Source organism: Myodes glareolus, chromosome X (genome assembly GCF_982192425.1).
Source record: "Myodes glareolus chromosome X, mMyoGla1.1, whole genome shotgun sequence".
NCBI classification, from domain to species: domain Eukaryota; kingdom Metazoa; phylum Chordata; class Mammalia; order Rodentia; family Cricetidae; genus Myodes; species Myodes glareolus.
In genome coordinates, this window is record NC_142053.1 from 71,545,530 (window position 1) to 71,569,366 (window position 23,837).

The 23,837-nt window shown below is 35.7% G+C and overlaps 1 protein-coding gene across 1 annotated transcript in view; it reads right to left on the minus strand.

Annotated features, from left to right (window-relative positions):
- LOC125389476 (uncharacterized) overlaps positions 1–23,837 on the minus strand; it is a 65,073-nt gene that overhangs the window by 20,990 nt on the left and 20,246 nt on the right. Inside the window, exons 3-4 of the mRNA XM_087902683.1 lie at positions 18,080–18,271; positions 15,467–15,560 (exon numbers count right to left, since the gene is read on the minus strand). Coding sequence (XP_087758809.1) covers positions 15,467–15,560; positions 18,080–18,271 — 286 coding nt within the window. The remainder of the gene's footprint in view (positions 1–15,466; positions 15,561–18,079; positions 18,272–23,837) is intronic.

The following is a 23,837-nucleotide window of genomic DNA, read 5'->3' on the forward strand; positions in this document are numbered from 1 at the left end:
TCTATCATCTATCTATCTATCTATCATCTATCTATCTATCTATCTATCTATCTATCTATCTATCTATCTATCTATCTATCAGCAAAGGCAAATCCGTATCTCTATCATGAACTTTTAAAATAATTTAAGAGTTTGATTTTACAGATTTATATTCATTTGTCTCAATATCAGATTGTAGAAGAATGCATATACATACAGATTCTTCATGCTACCCTTGGATAGTCTTTCAAAATAAATGTATAAATTTTCAATATTTAATTTTTCAAGTTAATTTATCAAATGAAAAATTCTCTTTTAAGCAACTTTTATGATCTCGTCTAACATCAGATCTAATCTTTCTACTTATAATTATCACCTAGAACAAATAAGAGAAATTAAAATAGAGAATTTGTTCAGAACTCCAAAAAGATCTACAATTAATTTTTAATATCATGCTGGAAATTCAAATCTGAAGGGGAATACTTTCATAGACGTGATGAGGTCAAAAACAAGAGTGGTAGAACAAGATATGAAAACAGATTAGGGACTTATTAACAAGAGGCACCCTCTGGTTATGGCAACTTTGAACTGAATACTCTAAATCCATATGTTACTTATACCTTGGCTCTGCCTACTTCAGTGTTAGTAGATTACAAAATACAAATTGGCAAAAAATGAAAATTAAATTTTACTAACTTGGCATTCAGGAAAATATCTTTTAATAAATTCTCTGAATATGTATAAGAAAGTGAAGGGTGGGCTGGAGAGATGGCTCAGAGGTTAAGAGTACTGGCTGCTCTTACAGAGGTCCTGAGTTCAATTCCTAGCAACCACTTGGTGACTCACAGCAATCTAAATGAGATCTGGTGTCCTCTTTGGGCATGCAGGCATGCATGTATACATACATAAATAAATAAATCTTTTTTAAAAAGTATGTGAAGGGTTAACAGAGAAAAACGGAAGAGTAAAAAAAATATAAGCCATGTGTAGTGGACTCCCCTGTCATCCATGCCCTCAGGAAGTGGAAGCAGGTGAATTGTGAGTTGTTATCAGAACTGGGAAACACAGACTCTATCATAAACAAACAAAACAAAGGAAATCAAAAACTGGTGACAAGAACTTTATGGAGTATCTTTGAAGTCTGCCTATTCTCTCTCAGCATAATATAATGCTTTGCTTATTATAGGTACCCAGTTTATAGCTTGAAAATTCAGTTTTTATAAATTCAGTAAATGAAAAGATCAAGGCCAAAAGTGCTTTTTAAAATTCTAATTACACAAAGGCATCACACAGAATGGGTGAAACTTTTTTGCTAGCTACATTGGAAAGGGATTTAGTGCCTAGCATATACAAAGAGAAAACCTCCGAGAGCAAACAACTCAACTAAAAATGAACTACAGAATTAAATATGTCTCAAAAGAAGAAATACACAGGCCATTGACCATGTTTTAAAGTTCTCTGCATTCCTACTCACCCAGAGAACACAGATTAAAACCTCTTTAAGACTCTATGACACTCCAGTCAGAATGGCCCTAATCAAGAACTCAAATAATAGCAAACACTGGTGTGAATATGGGGAAAGGAGTATCCTTTACATTTTGGTAGGAATGTAACTGGTGAAATAACTTTGGAAATCAGTGGAAGAGTTTCTCAATAACTAGAACCAAAACTGTCTACTAACTTAGCCATATTACTTCTGGACATCTATACAAAGGAGTCCATTATACTACAGAGATTCCTACACATCCATGTTCATGACTGTTCTATTTACAATATGTTAAAAACAGATGCATCCTAGAAGTTCATCAACTGATAATAGATAACAAAATGTGGTGCACACTTATGAAATGGAATTTTATTCAGCTGTAAGGAAAAAATAAAATTGTGATATTTGCTGGGAAATGGATGTACCTGAAAAATGATATAACGAGTGAGGTCACCAAGGCCCTGAAAAACAAACACTACATCCTCGCTCATATGTGGATTCTAGCTCTGACTCTTTTGTTCTGTTTGTTTAACATGGAGTGCCTGTGGAAGCCAATAAAGTAGGAAGAGGACAAGGGTAAAGTAATTACTTTGGGTGGAAAGGATTAAGCAGAGAGGGAGTGCGGTGATGCAGAGGCAAAACGTGGGGTTGTAGGGAGGCGTAGCCAGTATAAAGAGAATAAAAATCTATATAGAAACCTGCAATCTTGTATCCTAAATAAAAGCATATAATATTTTTTCATGACTGAATGGCACTGCTCCTAGAAACAGTGAGTTACTGAACATTTCCCCAGTCCCAAGGATGAGATTCTAGAGGCCTCAGGAACCCTCAAAACAACAGTCTTTTGTCAATCCTCTTTCGTGCATGCCAGAACTAGGGAATAAGATCATATTGTTCAAGATACCTGTCCTGGTTAGTTTTTTGTCATCTTGACTTAATCCATTGTTGGCTTAGAAGAGGGAAGATCAACTGAGAAATGCCTCCATCAGACTGACATATTGGTAAGTCTCTAAAGCATTTTTTGACTGATGTGAGATGATCCAGCCCACTGTATGTGGTGCTACTCCTTGACCCTGGGCTGTATGAGAAAGTTGTTTAAGTATGCGTAACATGAGGGAGCCTGCTGGGAAGTGAGCCACTAAGAAGCATTGCTCCATGATCTATCACTGCTTCATTTATTAGTCCTGGGTTCTGTCTTGCTTGAGTTACTGCCTTGGCTCCCTTCAATGATGGACTGTGGTCCACGCATGTAACCCTGATAAGCTCTTTTTTGTTATGGTTATTAGATACCTAACTAGAACAACAACTCACACCTTGGTCATAAGGAATATCAACAGCAGGCCAACCAGAAATGGAAGGCCAATCTGACAGGCATTATAGTCCCACCTGTGCAATAGCAGCTTCACTATTGTGGGAATAACTAACAGTTCTCTGATTGGTTTTGAGGCCCTCTCAAGTAAGGGGCCCATGGTCTTCTACTCCAAGAGTTGCTAATAGTCTCAGTCTCAAGAGATCGCAGGCCTTGGTGAAAACATGCAACTGCAGTGTAATTAAATTGACACGACATCAAAACTGTCTTCTAAGAATCTACACTTACGCTTTGACGATAAAATCCTCTCCTTATCATGAACAGTGGGCTTGTAGAGATTCATGTCAGCCCAAGATGCTGAAAACAAGTAAGAACTCAGTTCATTGACTGAGTTCTAAACAAGATATTTCTAATAACTTCTCTAAGTTTCATGGAGCATTGCAGAGGGAAGGGCAGGAAGTACTTTCGAACTATGTTATCAAGATGAAGGACCGCAAAATGCAATCCTCTATACTTAACACAACCATTGCAATCATTAACTCACATCGGTGGTTACCTATCTGCACTGGGCTCATATAAGATTTGGGTACCAACAGTTAGACAAGGAAGAGGAGGGACTTATGGCGCACTATCGTGTACTTCTGAACTATTGGCTATTGGTTGATTCTAGGATTGGAGGTTACCATCTTAATGGTGTAATGACTGCTGAGCCCAGCAGACTCCAAAGGATAGTGCCAACCCATAAACACACAAAAGGCCCTTGTTTAACCCTATTTGTAATACAACAAAGTGAAGAGATATGAACATGAGAGAGAGGCGATTTGTGGAGTGGGAGGATGGTGGATGGCGTGATGTGGAGTTGGGAGAGGGCACGATGTGAGATTGGTTCATTGCATACTTGTGTGAAATTGTCTAAGAACAATTTTGATAGTAAAGCATTAGTTAGAGCCAGGCAGTGGTTGCACGTGCCTTTAATCTGGTCTACAGAGTGAGTTCCAGGACAAGCTCCAAAGCTACAGAGAAACTCTGTCTCTAAAAACCAATAAATAAACAAATAAATAAATCACATGTGAACTTTCCACAACAAAACTATTTAAATTTAGGTCACCATAGGGCTAGAGAGAGTATCTGCCAAAGAAATACCTTATTTCTTCCAGGCTACCATTTGATGATGTTCTTCCTAGAAATGAACTTTTAAGTCAAGGGTAATCTCCACAGAGATCAGTAAAGCATTGAATGGGTGGGACTCGGCAGATAATCTTCAATAAGCAAAATGTTACTCATTAGAAAATGGATTTCAAAGAGTAGCCTTGGCATCTAACACACTGGCAACACAGAGTTCACAAAGGATATTTTGAAATGCATAGGCCTAGTAAGTCAACTACTTTCTGTTGGAAGGCCACACAACCGATAAATATGTGGGCAGCATGAATTAGACGTCGCGGGTGTTCTGGTAGAAGGAAACAAAATGCGAGGGGTGAATCTGGGAACGGTTGAGGGAGTGAATATAATCAAAACATTGTACAAAATTCTCTAGTAACTAATTTTCAAACAGCACACATGCAGGCACACAACCTTTTAGATCCTTCACATGTGACATTAAATCAAATTTAAAGTATGGCACAGAGAAAAAGTAGACATATTCTTAGAGCTCACAGCCAGGGAAGCTTAACTGTCGTTTAATCTGCTCCTTCCCCTGAAGGTTTTCTTTGTATCAACTTTAGCCTCACTGAAATGTTTAGAGTTTGGTTGCAAGCTCTGCCCTCCACTGGAACAACCTGTTATTGATTGCTCCAATTATTAGCAACTTAATGCATTGCACTGCCCCGAGGCTTGCGTTTGCTATTTGTTCTGATTCAGTCTTTTGGATCTATGCAAAGGTAATAAAGAACCACTTCCCCATAAGATATCTTATGAATGCTTTCTGTCATTGGCCTTGTGTGCTACAAACAGATGTTTCCTCTGATGCTGTTAAATGCAGAGTCTAGAGGCAAAATAGGTGTTTTAAGTGACCATTTCTATACCAACTACCAGGAATAGTGTTGAAATAAAGGTGGGAGTGCATATATTTATTCATCATAGCAATTTCAATTATTTTGTCTGATTACAAGGAGGTGACAATTAAAACATCTGAGAACCTACATGGTGTTTTCCATTGTTGCAGCACTAATCAATGCTCCCCGTCGACAATTTGCCTCTCCTCCAAATTCAAATATTCAATTTTTAAATTATGTATAATGGAATGTTATATAACCTTAATAATAAGATTCTATCGTTTGGTGCAACCTAGACAGAAGTGTGGAACCTTATGTTAAGTGAAATAAACCAAGAGCCAAAAAAAAAAAACCCAATCGTTTAATTTGAAATCTTGAAAAACATGGAAATGGTAAAGTAACAAATTTTTAAAAAAGCACCTGTAGTCTTGGGCCTGAACAATGATGTGATTAATTTGCTGGTCAGGTTATACCCATCATTTATGTTTACTTTTGAAAATGCAGTTATCACCATTTATCATCTGTTTTCCTTGAGTCTTGTTTAAGAATACCTTTGTTTGAGGCAAATCAACCAAATTTTTATTAAAATAATAATAGTATTTCAGTGTTATAGCTTCAAATAACTTGACTCAGAGACCTTAACCATGCATTTCTTTTTTGAAAGTGAACTAGTTTAATGTATTTATGGAAACCAGTATATGAATTTTCATATGTGAATGAATAATAAAATATTGAAAACCAAAGCTTAGGTAATTTGAAAGAATTGGATGGACAGAAATGTTTGTTGGGGGTAAGACTCAATTTCGGCTCTTGAGCTTTTACAACTTAGAGTCCTTGGAGCTGGAGAGATGGCTAAGTGAGCAAGAGCACTTGCTGCCTTTGCAGAGGACACAGGTTGAGTTCCCAGCACCTGGATCTGACTCCAGATCCAGGGAATTCAACATCCTTTTCTGATCTCTTTTATGGCATCTTTTTGTACACTGTGAAGACGTGTCTTTGCTAATGTGCCCTTTGATTGTTTAATAAAGAGCTGAATGAGCAAGGGCTAGACAGGAGAGAATAGGTGGGACTTCATGGAAGAAAAAGGAACGCAGAAGGAATCTATTCCTGAGGGAGACACCAGAGAGACATGGGCGAATTGGACATACAGAATGAAAGAGAAATAAAAAAACCTACATAGCAAAATAGGATTAGTATAAAATCCATTAATTAAGTTATAAGAACTTGTTGGGAAGAAGCCTAAGTTAAAGGCCAAGGTTTCATAATTAATAATAAGTCTCTGTGTTATTTTTTTGTGAGCTGGCGGTCAGCAAGAGAAAGTCTGACAAGAAAATCCGGCTACAAACCTCCACAGTTACCAGGCACAAAAGTCATGCAGATACACACATACATGCAAAACATTCATACATGCAAATTAAATCAATTAAAAATTACATCCTTGATTGCAGGTGGTAGTGCCAGTAAAGTGCTTGGATGACAAATTAAAAAACTTAATTTTGATCCAAACCCACACATGAAGCAAAACCTGACATGGTGACACACATATCATCCTAGTCTGGGGAGGCAAAGGCAGACTGACCACTGAGACTTGCTGGAAAATGAGAGAACTCATCTATAAAAACCAAGGTTTATAATGCATAAGGAAGAATAGCCAGATATTGTCCTCTGGACTCTGCAGATACACACGTACACACTCATACACACTTGCACATACCTGTACTAGCACACATGAATATCATATATACACAAAATTTAGATTCTTCCTATTATAACCTTTAACACTTTTAAAATGTTTAAACCATTTATTAGGCAAGACTTTTTTTCCTACCTCAAAAATAAAAACTGTTTTCGAATGCAGTAAAAAATGTTGGAAATGAAGCCCTGAACTTCTCAAGGTCCCCTCCTCACCAGCCCAGCCTCTGAGTCGATATGAAGATACTGATTTTGTTAATTAAGAGAAACAACTTGTATATATTGCACTCTCCTACACAAATCCTCAAAACAGGTTTCTGAACCTTCTACTAAAAGCCTCTTGTTAGCTTGATTTCCTCCCATTAAGCCAACAGTTTACTATCTGTTGAATTATTATTTAGTAATAGTGGGAGAAAGTTTTGTGAATTTTAGAAAAATGTGATTATGAAAATATTTACTAATGAGAAAGATTTTTATATATTAAAACTACTTATTTACTTATTAAATGTATGTGTACATATGTGTGTATGCGTGCGTGTGTGTGTGTGTGCATCTGTGTGTGTGTGTGTGTGTGTGTGTGTGTGTGTGTGTGTGTGTGTGTGTGTGTGTGTGTGGAGGGGTTATTGAGGGGTGTGTAAGCCATGGCACACAGTGGAGGTCAGAGGAAAAAATCAGAGGAGTCAGTTCTCTCCTTCAGTGTGGGTTTCAGGATTCAAATTCAAGTAATCAGGCTTGACATCAAGATGACACGGTGGCAATCTCACCTTTGCTAAAACTACTTGAGAAGAATATTTACACAATTTAAGGTTCACTTTATCCCAAACACTGTCTGTATCATTGGCAAAGGAAAACAAATTTTCACATAGGCTTTTCCGCAAACCTGAGAAAGGTAGAGATGTGAAGGTTAACTACTGCCATCTACTGGTATAAGCAGAAAATTTCATCTACTGAATTTCAGAGGTGTTTCTACTTGTTTAAGGTGAAAAGACACTTTATTTCCCTTTGAAGCCTGCACTTTTCTGATGAGGAAACATTGAGACGGGTGGATTTCTGGGAGAAGGGAGCTGGAGGAGGCTTGGAGGAGTAGAGGGAGGGGAAACTGCAGTCGGTGTGTATTATATGAGAGAAGAATATATTTTAAATATTTTTTAATTTTAAAAATTAAAAAAGAATATAAAATAAGTTTATAATGCAAAAACCACTTCATTGTTTTTTCTTTTAATTTTTAAGACTGCGATTTAGTTACAGCATTTCTCTCTTCCCTTTCTTCCTTCCAAATTATCCTATATACAGCTCTCTCTAATATTCATGCTCTCTCTTTTCTCTAATTATTATTGCATGCATATATATCAATAGATATTAACAATTAGTGAAACTGAAAGATTGGCAAATACATAATGCTCTCCTGGAAGAATAGGTTTTTGGTTACTACATTTGTTTAACTGCTACAAAGTTTGTAGGTGATTTTCAAATTCTCTAACTGAGGAGACATGGGTCCTCCCCAGTGGCTTTAGTTGTCTAGTATGAACATTGTGTGTTAGACTAACCAGACTTAGCCTGGCAGTGGTGGCACACACCTTTAATTCCAGCACTTGGGAGGCAGAGGCAGGTGGATCTATGACTTCGAGGACAGCCTGGTTTACAAAGAGAGTTCCAGGATAGCCGGAGAAATCTCTACACGGAAAAATCCTGTCTTGAAAAACAAAACAAAACAAAATAAAAACTAACAACAAAAAGACTAGCCAGACTTGGGGTATTCTAGCTTATAATGTTTGGGAACAGCATTATGTAATACCAAATCATTTCCCAAGAGTCTTCTAAACTTCATGAATTATTGACAGACAGTGTCTCTAACACATTATGTAAAGTACCTACTCAAATAATGAACATGGAGCTAGAGCTAGTGAACCAGTTCAATAGCAAGGTGTCCCTTGGTCTTAGAGACTCTGACTCCAGGGTGGCCAACTACTTTGCTGTCATCCACACTGGCCTTTCTTTGGATGATATGAGAATCTGATGTCCAAACACTCAGGGACACTGCCCAAAGTTTTCTCCAAGCTGAACTTTCGAGGACCAACTAAGACAAAAGTTTACGGGGGGCAGATACAAAGATTGGGTCAGTATATTAATCAGATAGATAAAAATATCAACTTGTCAAGAAAGTTAATTAGTATCAGTCACTAATTATTGACAAACAGTTTTCATATCTCACAGACTATAAAACAGCACAGCATATTCAAATTAAGGACTATTTGGAAAACTCTTTTACAGGTGTTTATATCCTTGTTGATATTCCAAATTTTCAGCCTTATTAATATATATGATCAAAATGCAGGCCATAATTCGGTCATAGATTATCTGTGAGCAAAGACTGAAGGCAAAGAAGATAATGGTTTTCACTAGATTAGCTATTTGACTCCCTTATATAGTGCCATCATTCTTTTTGGAGGATCTTTTTATTTATTTTTACTCATTTTACATACCAACCACATTAAGGCCTACCTCACCCCCTCCTACTACCCCTCCCACCCCACCAACCACCCCATCCAATTCTTAGAAAGGGTATGGCCTCCCTTGAGGAGTCAACAAAGGTTGGCGCATTAAGTTGAGGCAGGACCTAAAGACCCACTACTCTTACGTATAACCCCAGTAGCACAGACAATAAGAGCATCAATAAATAAATGGGACCTCCTGAAACTGAGAAGCTTCTGTAAAGCAAAGGACACAGTCAATAAGACAAAAAGGCAACCTAATGAATGGGAAAAAAATCTTCACCAACCCCACATCAGACAAAGGACTGCTCTACAAAATATATGAAGAACTCAAGAAATTAGACATTAAAATTCTAAATAACCCAATTAAAAAGTGGTGTACTGAACTAAACAGAGAATTCTCATCAGAAGAATTTCAAATGGTCAAAAAACACTTAAGGACATGTTCTTCATCCTTAGTTATCAGGGAAATGCAACTCAAAACAACCTTGAGATACCATCTTACACCTGTCAGAATGGCTAAGATCAAAAACACTAATGATAGCTTATGCTGAAAAAGTTGCAGAGCAAGGGGAACACTCATCCGTTGCTGGTGGGAATGCAAACTTGTGCAACCACTTTGGCACTTCCTCAGAAAACTTGGAATCAACCTACCTCAGGATCCAGCAATTCCACGCTTGGGAATAAATCCAAAAGATGCTCAATCATACTACAAAAGTATTTGTTTACCTATGTTCATAGCAGCATTATTTGTAATAGCCAGGACCTGGAAACAACCCAGATGCCCCACAACTGAAGAATGGATAAAGAAATTGTGGAATATATATGCATTAGAGTACTACTCAGTGGTAAAAAAAATGACATCTTGAATTTTGCATGCAAATGTATGGAATTAGAAAACATCATCTTGAGTGAGGTAACCAAGATATAAAAAAACGAATATGGTATGTACTCACTCATAAGTGGATACTAGTCATAAACAAAGACAACGAGCCTATAGCTCAGGATCCTAGAGAAACTAAGTAATAAGGTGAACCCAAAGAAAAACATATTTAGACCCACCTGGAAATTTGAATCAGACAAAAATTTGGGAGCAGAGGGGCGAGAGGTAGTGGGGAGAAGAGGGGTGGAGGAGAACTTGAGGGAATGGAATGGAGGAAGGACAGATATTAGAGCAAGGAAAAAGATATCTTGATTGAGGGAGCCATTATGGAGTTAGCAAGAAACCTGGCTCTAGAAAAATGCCCAAGAACCCCCAGGGATGAACCCAGCTGAGACCCTAAGCAATAGAGGAGAGAGTGTCTGAACTGACCTTACCCTGTAGTCAAACTGATTTCAAAAGAGCCATATATTTTCTTATTCTTTGAATAGAAGCCTTGAAAGGGGAAGATTTTGTAAACATGAGAATATTTGGATGATGTTTCACATTCCAAGTTTGTACTCATTAACAATATTTCAATGACATTATTGAAAGTATGGAACTTAAATAATGTGTTGATGCTACAATAAAATGTTCACAATTAATCTATAAGCTTCTCCATGGATTTAATCTTATGAGATTACAAATGTAAGCTGCTAGGTCCCACAGATGTGAGTCTGTTCCACCTTGACTAAAGTTCACAGAGGTTGAGCTTATTCTTGTTCTCTCAAAGTTGTTGACAACAGGTGTGGCTACAAACAAGGGATCCTGACTTACAGTGTGGTTGATTAGTATTTTGAGTATAGAGGGGCATCCACTTCACCTTAACCAAAGATCAGAGAATTCAAATCTATTTCTGTTCTTTCAAGAGGATTGGCAGGATGTTCCTGGGAGTGATTGCCTGCAGTATACATGGTCTATTCCTTATATCATGTTAATTAAGTCTGTTGCCTCCGCTTTCCCCTTTTGGAATGAGGTATATAAGCATGTGGAAAATAAATGCAGGCAGATTCAGTATTCTCTGAATCTCCCTCCCAGTGCTATTCTGGGTTTCTCTCTTTTACTTCTCTCAAATTCCTGTTCCTTTTGCTTAATAATGCTAATCCTCATCCTCCCCACCTTGGAACATGCAAGCTCTGTCGAGGCTGACTCTGACATATGTCAGTCACCCCAACATGTGGTTCATAACAGATGTCACCTCAACGTGGCTCCTTACTACAGCAATCAACAAGAAAATATTTCTTTCTAACTAGACCACTATGATGCCTTTAAGCAATGTCCTGTCTTTTTTCTTGTGATTATAACACAGTAACAGATAAATGAGGACCTTAATTTATTCTAAGTCTCACATTTGAATCTCTTGTTATTAGTGCCTTGTATGTATTAATCAACACCATAAGTATTTTTATTCTATTAGTATCTCTCAGTTAAATTCCCAGTGATAGAAGATTTTTCTTAATACAATAATTCCTCTCTTTGGTGACAAAATCATCCACATAAACTGAAAATAGTTGATTCTATATATGAAGCAACATAAAACGCATGGTGGGTAGTCATTTACTAATGAATTCATTTATGTACAGATGAATTTTCTTGGTTTTATTTGTTATAACATGTAATGCTAAGAGACAAACACATTGTAATTATGAATAATTCTCTGCCTTGGTTTCTAACAAGAAGTAAATTCTTTCATTTTATCTTAAATATTATTTATTGATTAAGCACATTTTTGAGACAGGTTCTTACTTTTGTAGCTCTGGCTGTCCTGTGACTTCCTTTGTCAACAAGATAGGCCTCAAACTTAAAGAGTGCCATTTGCCTAAATGCTGGGATAAAAAATCATGCATAACCATGTCCAGCAATACCTTAATTTAAATGAAGTTTTATCTTTCAAAGGTTTGTCTTTAGCAGGTTTTGCATTTTATGATAGAATTACAATATAATGTGCTTTTAGAAACCTATTTTGCTGTGCTTATAATTTTCTTTTAAATTAAATGCACTTGCTTACTTGTGTGGAGGAACATGCTATAGGAGTGTGTGGAAGTAAGAGGCCAACTTATTAGAGGCTTGGTTCTTTCATATCACCAAAAGATGGTGCTAGTGTCCTTAAGTACCTGACCTGCTAAGTTCCTGGATTGTTGCTTTTATGGGGAAATTCTTGATTATCTTCAATGCACAAAGCCCAGCTTAGTACAAAATAGAGAGTTTTAAATAAAAATGGATATAAGTATAATACACAATTTGGCTAACTGTTGTTTTCTGCTATAGATATAAGCTTAAGACTATAAGACAGTTTGTCTTTCACAAGAGCACAAGGTTGGTTTTGAAGTTTTAGACAATTTCACTATGATTTTTCCAGCTTCTCTATTGACCTAAAAACCACAAGGGGAAAGATTTAAAGAATAATATTCTCTTTTCAATATATGAGATTCTTCAACATTTCTAGAATGCCTTTTTTAGAGAAAAATATTGAGCACTACTTTTTATTCCAACATTTGGGAGTCAGAGGCAGAAGGATTGCCATAAACTTGAGGCCATTCAAGACTACACAGTGAGACCCTGTCTCAAGAAAGGGAGAAAGATTAAGAAGCTATCATGGCAAAGGGACCATTTTGCCTTGCTTATTTGCATAATAGATTTTCTTGAGAAATTAATTAGGTAAATGACAAAAGATAACGTTTTAGTTACTTATATATCAATAAAATGATAGCTAATAACCTATTTGATGTCAAATATATGCAGAGATGTTGCACATTAAAAATGCAGTAGTGATCATGAGTTCATTTAATTTTTCATAGAACTGTTTATAATGGAGGGGTTTACTTAACTTTCTGAATAACTTCTAAGGAGAAAGTAATTCACAATAATAGTGCCATATAAGTGGGGGGCATATATATATATATAGAGAGAGAGAGAGAGAGAGAGTATCTTAATTAGATATTTTATATATTATCTAGAATGAATGATTTCCTTGGTTTATCTTCTCTTATTTTGAATTTATTTAATTTATAAATATAACAAAATTGGCAACTTAGTATGTTTTGTGAATATCACTACCAAATCTGGAAAATCTAATTGTTAAAATAGTCTCTCTCGGGGGAGAACATTTCTCCTGAAGTGTTGCTACTATTTTGTGGTTTAATTTTCAAGTTATATCAGTATTTTTCTATCATCATCAAAATATATTCATTTTTTAAACTCTAATAAATGTGAAATGTCCAAATATAGCTACTGTGCACTTTCATATATGAAAATGATTCAACCGTGTTTATTCTGTTGCAAAGACTCCAGCAAGTAAGCTTATTTTAAAAGGCAAATTATTTTTTTAAAATTATTTATGATCAGAAGAAAAGTCAAAAATAACCAGCAAACTCAGCGGTGAATTTCTGTAGGACTAAATTATACAGCATACACACTTTCGCTGTTCATAATATATTGCTTTTTCTAAGTATATGCTCATGCTGCGATTAAAAGAACTTTGAAACCTACTTTGTGCTAAATGCAAAGGTGTGGGTGATGTTAGGTGTAGAAGAGCTAACAAGTACAAAATCCTACCACTACTCTTTTAAATCTAATTGTCAAGTCAATTAGAAAAAGTTTAACATGTACAATTCAAGGATTAACTCATACTCTGTTGTTTGTTTATGTGTTCTCTAGCTGAATAAAGAAATTAGCAATGGAAAACCATACTTAATTGAGTGGAAATAATTTGACATTTAGCATCTGAAAAGTCAGAATTTATCAAAGGTGCTGTTTTAAACATACGTTTAGAGTGTAGTGCATCTAGACATTTTTCTAAACAGCATAGGTCTATGAAAGTTTTCCAGTTCTTTATTAAGTAATTAATTGATGTAGTCAGTTTCTATTTTATAAAGTCTCCAGACTGGAAAACAATTTCTAAGAAAAGAATGTGCTAAATTGAGACATGATGGATTATTTATGGCTTCTCCAGTTAAGGAAATACTTACAGCACTTGAGAATATAAATATTTAGATAGACATATAATAACAATAGCAAGCATTTGTCTACAGAAAAATCGAGAAAAGGAAAGGGAGAAGAGAATGATGAATATAGCCTAGCTGATAAACATTTCATGGGCTCTTTCTCATAAGTTTTACCCATACTCAGTGTACATGGCATTTTCTAAAAGATGAGAGAGGAGTAGAGAAAATGAAAACACAGAGATTTGGAAACCAGAGAGGTGACAGATACAACTGTGGGTGTTAAGAAAAAAAAATGAATTGGTAGAAATGGAAAAGTGCATTCTGTATGCTAAATTTTCTATTTCATAGTTTCTTCCTACAAAACAAATGCTCACTTCAAGAGAAAAACAGTCAGCTACAATCCATTTGGTAGTTTTAGAGAATACTATTTTGGATATATGAACAATATTTACATTAGGATATGCATCCAGAGCAGTTTAATATTTTTTGAAAGATGGTTTGGAACAAATCTTTAATGCTGCTATTTTAAAGTTAAAATATTTAATTTATTTTATTTTAGGTAGAAAATAACTTGCCACAAATCTTTCATTCAATTAACGTTTACATTAAGCTTTAGTATTCTGATGTTTAACTGGCCTTGATATTAAGATTGTAAATATTTAGACACACCTATAGAAGTACATTGCGTTTTGGGTTATTTAATTCAGTACAGTTATTACATCTAATAGAATACAGAGATTGTTATTTGCATTTTAAAAGACAAATAAAAGATAAAAAAAAGATTTTGTGGCTCTCTTATTTAGGTGTTTTTTTTTAAATTGCTGTGAAGAGACACCATGACCACAGCAACTCTTACAAAGAAACATGTAATTGAGGTGATGGCTTACAGTTTCAGAGGTTCAGTCCAATATCAACACGACAGTGCTGACTATATTTTGACCAGAAGGCAGCAGCAAGTTGACTGTCACAGTGAGTCAAGCTTGAGAAAAGATACCTCAAAACCTGCCCACACAGTGAGGCACTTTCTTCAATAAGACCATGCCTACTCCAAAAAGGTCACAACTCCCAATAGTGCCACTCATTTTGGGAGGGCATTTTCTTTCAAACCACAACAGTGGCACTTTATGGTTTGTTTGAACAGCAACATTTCTGATGCCTCTTATACTTGTGGTCTAATGTGACAGCAAGGTCCCTTTTATTTTCTTATTCAGAGCTACTCCTAAAATACATTGAGTCTCCAAGATCTCCACATGACTTCTTTTAAATGATCTGTCCAATTGGAAATATATTATTAGATATAAGATTTAGTATCTAGAGCAAATTTCTTTTTACTCGTTTCTTCCTTGTCCTCCTCGGGCAACTTTTGTTTACTTTTTGTTTTGCGTTTCAGTTTTCTCCAAGCCTGTCTTTGCTATCTGTTTTATCTTGATTTTTCCCTGTAAGAAAATAATGGCAAGAAGAGGGAGGGATCATTGCCAGTGTCACTGCTGCAGGCTTAGGCTGCAACAAACATATCATAATTTTGAAATTATATCTTTTAATGACATTTACTTTTAACATTTATATGCTCTACTTTCGTTCTCTATGGCATTTCTCTCTTTGATGTCTTCTGAAAACTTAGTTTATTTGACAAATGAGATTCCGTGTTTACCTCGCCTTGATTAGACTGAGGAAGATTCCTGTCAGTATCAAAACCATATGCAGAATTTTGGTGAGGTTGAAGTTCTGGCATATTTCTCTCTTCTCTGGCACATAAAAACAAAAACACAATTCAGTTATGATAAGGCATTTGCATAACTGGTTATACAAATGTTTTAATAAATGTTTTTATAATACACAATGAATATTCCCATTTTAAGACTGTACTCAAGAAAAAGAATTGACAAAAGCTGCAATCAATCAAATCTGATTCATGATTAACATGCCTTACTTTATCTGATTTTATACAACATTTCATTGCAAAAATTTTCAAGCATAGAGCTGTCAAAAGAAATTTCAGCAAATATCCCTTTATCTCCCACATTGATTCAACCATTACCATTTTATTGCATATATTAATATATACATATTTATATATTCACTTTCCTATCCAACCATTAATCTATGTTACTTATTATGCAATTGAAAGTAAATTTTAGAAAGCAGTATATTACACAAAGAATTTCATTGTCTCATTTTAATGTTATATAAAGCCTGCTAGTTAGGTGTTTTAAATTCAATTTACATATAAGAAAATTTAAAGAAACTCTCCTATACTACCTACTTAGTGATTTTTGGGGAAGAAGTGTGAACCTTACTTACGCTCAATAATCTTAACATTCTCCTCTAAGATAAATAATTTTATAGAGTAGATTTATAATTATCTCATCAATTCCCAATCCAGATAATAAAAGAGCTATAAAAATAAGCTCAAAACTAAAATCACATTAAGTGAAAGAAAGTAGAGTAGCTGAAGTATACAGAAAGCCCAGAAAAGAGTTCAAACCCTATGAAGGCTACTACTATCTTGTTAGAATAAAGTGTCAGGTTTATCTATCATTCTCAATAATAATCATTAACTATTTCATTAAAATCTCAGACTAGTGAAGAAGTAAGACATATATTCTTTCTATAAGTAAAGAAACAGTGAACTTTGGCTTCTATTGACTCAAATTCAGTCAATAGAAGAAAGAGAATTGGAATACATGTCCATTGATTAAGACCTTTGAAATAGAGGACTGGAGTTAAGTGCTCAATGGTTAAAATCACTTTCTGCTCTTCAAAAGGACCCAAATTTAGTTCCCTGCACTCACATTTGGCAGTTCATAACTGTCTATAACTTTAGCTCCAGGGTATCAAGATGCCTTCTTCTAGTGTCTATGGGCATCTACTCTCACATTGCATAAACAAACACACATAAACATAAATAAAGATGTTAAATCTAACAGAACATTGGGATAGGAAAATTACAGAGATTATTTTTAAAGTGACCTACATAAATGTTACTTATGGTGATTCTTTAGTGTCTCAAAGGGTTTAAAGATTATATCAACTGAAAACATGAAATTCTTCATATTAAGTTGAATTTGCAACACTAATGTTGATAAACATGTGAACACACACCTCATAGCACCTAAAAATATGAAATAATGGAGCGCAGATTCGAAATTTAAAATGATAAAATAATTGGTGAGTTTAATCTTACTCTTTCAACAGACAAATACCTATGACAGTTCAAATCACTAATTTTGTTACAAATTGAAAACTAGTCCTTATCAATATGAGGCAAACAGTACCAGTTAGTTCTCATTTAAAAATAATATTTAAAGAATCCCCATATGCTTGAAAGAGAACATTATCACGTCATAGAGAAATGATAAAGTAAAGTAGATGGAATTTTAATTGATAGAAAATTGATAAGATCATACATTGGTATTTAAACTTCATATTTCTAGTTCAGAAGTTGAAAACAAGAAAGGATAGAGTTTGTTTTACGTAAAGAAATAAAGGTGATGCATAAAGGCATACAAGCTTTAATACTGTTTTAGTTAATCAGATTTCATCAGCACAGCATGGAATTATGCCCAATAACCAGACTCTGGACCACAAACTTGGTCAAGTTATTTGATCTCTCTATGCCTTGGTAGTCTCATCAGTATTTTATAGGGTTGTTAATAGGACTAAATGAATTCATATGCGTGAAACATTTGTAACTCATCTTGCCATGCATAATAAACAGACAATGCCTGATAGCTGCTTTTAGTCTTATCCTCATCATCTGTGAAGTGAGTAGGTCTGATTATAAACATTGCTATTTTGTAGATAAGGAAATTAAAGCCCAAGGAGGTGAAATTAGTTAAATAAGACAGAGTCTCATCGAAGTCAAGGCTATTTGATTCATCGTTTGCTGTCTTGGGTGTTGCTACTGGCACAAGGGAGTTGGACAAGCACAGCAGTGTCTGACCATTTGTTCCCACATCACCAGGACAGAATGCATGGGGCACACAAACACTGCCTTAGTGGAAAGAAAACCCTGAAATAGGACATTTTGTCAATTGCATTTGGTTTTTAGGTAGAGAAGGGCTTTTAAATTTTTCCATACCAAAATCCTAAATTAAATATGTATATTTGGCAACGTTAATTTGACTTTGAATTATAATATTGATGAATACGAAAGAAAACATACATTGTATGCATGATAAATGGCAGTCATTATATCTTGATTCATTTGTTGGTCGCATGAGAAACTATCTACTTTTCTCTAAAGTATTTAGAAATCTTTTACCTGTGTTGATCTCCATTCTTCTTTGGCTTCCCTTTACAGTAGTGGATAATCTGGATTACCACACCAACAATTAAAGCCAGTGCTATTCCAGGCAATGTCGCTACTAAAATCAGGTCCACAGTGTTCCAGAGTTGTTCACATCTGTCTCCCATGTACCAGTATTCTCCCCACTGGCCTCTGAAATTTTGACATCTAGGTAGAGATAAAATAAATATCTCACACAACAGGGGAATACAAGCTACTTTATATTGGTGAATCAGACATTTCATTGTTGCTCGACCATGAAATTTCTCCTTAAGTTCCTTCTTAAGAGATTACGTCATTCCATTTTCCCATTAGCACAAGTGTTCTAAACCTACATGTTTGAACACATTAAGTGATCATATCAAAGCTGTAGGGTTTTAGGATTTTTCTAACCAGCAACTAATGAAGATGAGGGAGTTAGCACTTGAGAACAGGGAGAGAAGAAAGCTGTCTTATGAATGCTTTCAAAACTATATACATTTAGCTCCCTGTTCCTACCTGTGCTCTGCTTTGGTTGCTCTAGCTCTCTCGCTTCTTTAAAAGAGTTCTACTCCAGCTAAACTGCCAATTCTTTAAAGGCAGGCTGAGTACGTCCCTCCCCACTCACTTCTTTAATACAAGTTATCAGACTGATTTGCTGTACCACAATAAATGGAAGAAGAAACATGAGAAGAGACTAGACTGCCTGAAAAATAAGCCTGTCCTCTTCTTTCCCAGGACTCCTAAGTTTCTCTTTTACTTATCTATCTATCTATCTATCTATCTATCTATTTATTTGAAGAAGTGACTCATTTATGAACTACATGCATTTTTATAAGTCTTGGGGTGCAGCCAAGTAACACGACTATGGCCCTCTGGTGCATAGATTGAAAACTGGCACCACATACACCCACATAAATATGTCTACATGTTTGTGAAGGCAGAAGGTTTGGGTTTTTTTTTATGCCTCCCTAAGAGTAACTAAAGGAGGAGTTTGCTGGGGTAGTGTCTTTAGTGATTTCTTCACTGTCTCCTAAAGGATTGGTATTAGATTACTCTATTGTCCAATAAAGGTAATTAGTAACTAAATTACTTGTGGCCTTTTGTGTTGCTTCAACACATTAAATATTACTATATGGTTGACATGAAGAAACTTATTTGATGGGTATTATAGTCTTTTGTAGCACTGATGATCTATGATTCTTTAAGAACATATATTGGCCAGTTTCAAATCAGTACTAATCTACCTATAGGATGTGCCATTTAATATGTCACACATTTAAGGAGGCCAAAGAAGAGTTTCCATATATCATATCCATCTGCATGTGTTTTTCCTAGAAAAAGACTTTGGTGAGAAGATATTTCTTCTTTAACCTAGCAATGAATCACAAATGAATTATTTATTTTATAATGATATTTCCTTCCTTCAATACATATGGACTATGTCCTAAACATTATTTCTAATATTTGTGATATACATTGAATAAAAAATGACCAGTATGCTCAATTAACTTACAATATAGCAGAGAGAAGTAGAAAAATACAAGCAAAATTAGTAATTTTGAGAAGTGCTATGGGGTTAAGTAAAGTGGAATGGGTTAAGGGAAATTGATACCATTAATATATTCTCCAAGTAACACTGACATTTCTGGTGAATGAGATTTAAAAATGTGGATCATATTGATTAGTTCTTGGTCAAAATATAGGATTATAATTAAATAAGAAACATTGTTTTTAAAGCATGATGAACGTATTTAATGATTATATATTATCATCTTGAAAAGTACTAAGAGAGTGACTATTATGCTTTCATCAAAAAAGTGAGGTCATGCATATGATAATTAACTAGATTTAACCATATCATACTGGATATATACTTGAAAATGTCATGTTTTACGTGATAAATACAGGGATTCATGTGTCAAATAGATTAATTAATGAATGAAATTTTACAAAAAGATTTTATTCCATAATGACAATATGAAACAAAGAATTTTATATGCTGCTCAAGACCATTGTGAGAATTAAGTACAAAGAAATATTTCAAATATTTAGTATAGTAACTGTTTCTGACTCTGTTCTAAAATAACATTTCATTTATTATCCTCAACTTCATGTTGCTAAAGCTAATTTAAGCCCTCATTTTACTTAATCTATCAGCAACATTTAATACAGCTGATCACTCTCCCTTCTTTCATACTCTCCCTTCTTTCTGACTTCTAAAACATTCTTTTATTTATGCATTTTTTCTAGTTCATTGTTTATCTCTAAAGGCCTTTCTTAGTTTCTTATCTTCATCCCACCTGTTGCAAGAAGGACACTTGCTGGTTCCTGGCTGCTCAGCCCCGAAATAATCCCACAGAAACTGATTAATTAAATCACTGCTTGGTCCATTAGTTCTAGCTTCTTATTGGTTAACACTTACATCTTAATTTAACCCATTTCTATTAATCTGTGTATCGCCACGTGGCTGTGGCTTACCAGCTAAAGTTCCATATGACTCCGGTGGAGTTACATGACTTCTCTCTGACTCTGCCTCCTTTCTCCTAATGTTCAGTTTAGTTTTCCCCACCTACATAAGTTCTGCCCTATCAACAGGCCAAGGCAGTTTCTTTATTCACCAATGGTATTCACAACATACAGAGGGGAATCCCATATCACCCACCCACTTAAAGTGGGAGTGTTCTATGGATTACCATCAAGTTTTTATATTTGGATGCCTACCTTGGAGTACTTGTGGAATCTAGGAAACTAGGAAAAAGATCATGGGGAGGAAAAATAAATATCTGAAGAGAATGGAATAGTAGAACACTGGTTATATGAAGCAGGGGATGAGGGTAATGGAAGTTTAGGTGCAGAAGTGGATGTGAGAGTAGGGCAGAGGAGAGGGTTGTAGATGGGATAACTAACATTAAAATGTTTGAAGAGCCAGGCATGGTGGTACATGCCTTTAATTCAGCACTTGAGAGGCAGAGGCAGGCTGTTGCTCTCCGTGAACTTGCAGCTAAACTGGTCTATATAGTGAGTTTTATACCAGCCAGCAATACATAGTGAGGCCCTGACTTAAAAAATAGGATGTTTGAAAAAGCTATAAATCCTATATCTATATGTACATACTTAAACACAGAGAGAATATTTATATAAATGTTTAGTTGGAGTCATCCTAAACGGGATTATGGTCTTTCTAAAAGCCAAAGGTTGCCAAGCTAAAAGGCCAGTGCCAAGTGTGGGACACCTCCCCTCGGGTTGTTGGTCAAAGGTGACCCATAAATCCCTGAAACAATACAAGCTATCACTATTACACTTTGCTGACAACCAGAACTTCGTGGTAAGGCTTTATTATTGAAGAAACTATATACTTTTGTCACACAACATAGAAAAATCAAGTTGATGCTGATTGGGAAGCTTCCTTGAATGGTTAGGTTTCATGGTACCAGAATGTACTATGTAAACTGCTGTCAGGGGGAATCACCACAAAATTTAAAATATAGAGGAAGGGAGGATATTATGCAAGACTTGAGCATTCAGTGGCAATTTGTGCTCAAGTCTTCAAGGCCATGATAAAGCTGTATTTATAGCTGCAATAAAAATAGCTGTTACAAAATGCTTCTTGATAATGTGCTATCATTTTTCCCTCTCTCTCTTAATCCTGATAGTCAGTCAGAATATTTATTGTATGGGTGAAGCTACTGGGAGCCTGGGAAAAATCAAAGTGGCCAAGACAAGGTACAACTTGCCACAAGACTTGATAGGAAAAGAAGAAAATAAGAATAAAATGGAGAAAAAAAGAAATAAAGGCCAGTTAAGATAACAAGAAAGCAGATGTGTTATGATTTACTTTCTGTTGATAGCCCAAAATGCGATGTTGGTACTTTTATGGAAGGAACTTCGGTATAAAAAACAGTTCTAAATGTTTGCTCTTCTTTCCACAGAGGAAAAAAGAGCTTCCACATTCCAGCACTGATGGGTGCTCAGCCTGGATTTCTCTGACTTGGCATGATTAAGAGTGGGGCCATGGTTGCTTCAAATTGATGGCTGTTAGGGACTAGAGGTTTTCCATGACAGTGATAAAACCGCTCTTGTCCTTGAGAACTAGGATGGATATTCTGTAAAGGAGGACATTCCGAACTTCAGCAGGAGAATTTAAACCCAAGAAATAGGCAGTTCTGACCAGGTGGTGGTGGCTCACACTTTTAATCCCAGCACTGAGGAGACAGAGGCAGGCAGATCTCTTGTGAGTTTGAGGCAAGTCTGGTTGTCAACAAGAGCTAGTTCCAGGACAGGCCCCCAAACTGCAGAGAAACCCTATCTTGAAAAACAAAACAAAACAACAAACAAACAAACAAACAAAAAAGATAGTCAGGATAGCCAGTTCTGGTGTTGAGAGTGAAAGCAATGCAGCACCTGCTACCAGGTAGCATGAGTTTTCAGGTACTCAGCTCAGATTGGAGATACCATAAAATAGAGTGTTCTGGGGTGTTATAAACTGCTCACCACATCTTCCATAGTCGCGTATTCTCAGTGAAAACTATTACTACATCTTTGAGACTAATTGTTGACTATTGGGAATTAAGTATAGTATCTAACTTCCCTTTGCTTCTTTAGCATTCCTTTGAATCAAACTTTTAACACTGAGTTATTTTCATTTGGAAAGGAAGAATGCAGGTTCCTAATTGATATTAAATACTATCTTGTTCCATCATACATACAAACATACACACATGAAAGTATGTATATATATCCTCACTAATAAAGACTATACCCTGTCAAAAACATATAAGCTATTCTTTCAGGGATTATTTGTATAGATTTTTATTAATACATTGTGAATGACTATTCACTTAGTTACACAGAAATTTATGGGGTTGCCTACTTTAGGATTCAAGGTCTTGGGCAATTTACACAATTCCTATGAGAGGTGTATTCTTCAGGTATGACCAGCTAAATTTCAGACAACATGCAACATTACACATAAGCCTTCTGATTCCCAGGATACTATGAGTTTTACAGGCTTCTTTTGGCTCCTAGGCTATTTATGGCCTTCAAAAATTTCTCACCTAGTTCACTACCTAAAACTTTGCTGGAAGGCCACGACCTACCAGCATCTGGTGATGCATCTGGTGATGCACAGATTAATTGAGATGGGTTAATTCCCAATCTCAGGTTCTGGGAATTGCTGGGTATGCAGCTATAGGTCATTTGTTCAGCACCTGGCATAGATTAGACTTCATGGTAAGGATAAGAACAAGAGGTACACTTGGCTTTTTAGTAACAGTTGAGAAAAGTAATGTACCTTTTCAGAACTGGAATTTATAACAGTGTGCAAAGCCTACTAGAGACTGAGACTCTATTATCCACAATGGGAACCATCCTACTCATAAAAGGGGTGGACAAGTGCCATATTTCATCAGCTCCAATATAAAATAAACTTGATCTCTAAAATAAGTTGTAGCCATATCCATAACAGGCAAGTGTCCTTTTAAGTAGTTATTGACTCCCAAGATATAATTGTTACCTATGAAACTGTCTTACTACCCCCTCCTTGATGTGGGATTCCTCTCTGTATGCTGCTGTGAATAAAATACCATTGGTTAATAAAGAAACTGTCTTAAGCTTGTGATAGAGTAGAACTTAGTTATATGGGGAAAACTAAACTGAATGCTGGGAGAAAGAAGGGCAGAGTTAGAGAGAAGCCATTTAGCCCCACCAGAGACAGACATGCTAAAACTTTGCTGGAAGGCTACGACCTACCAGC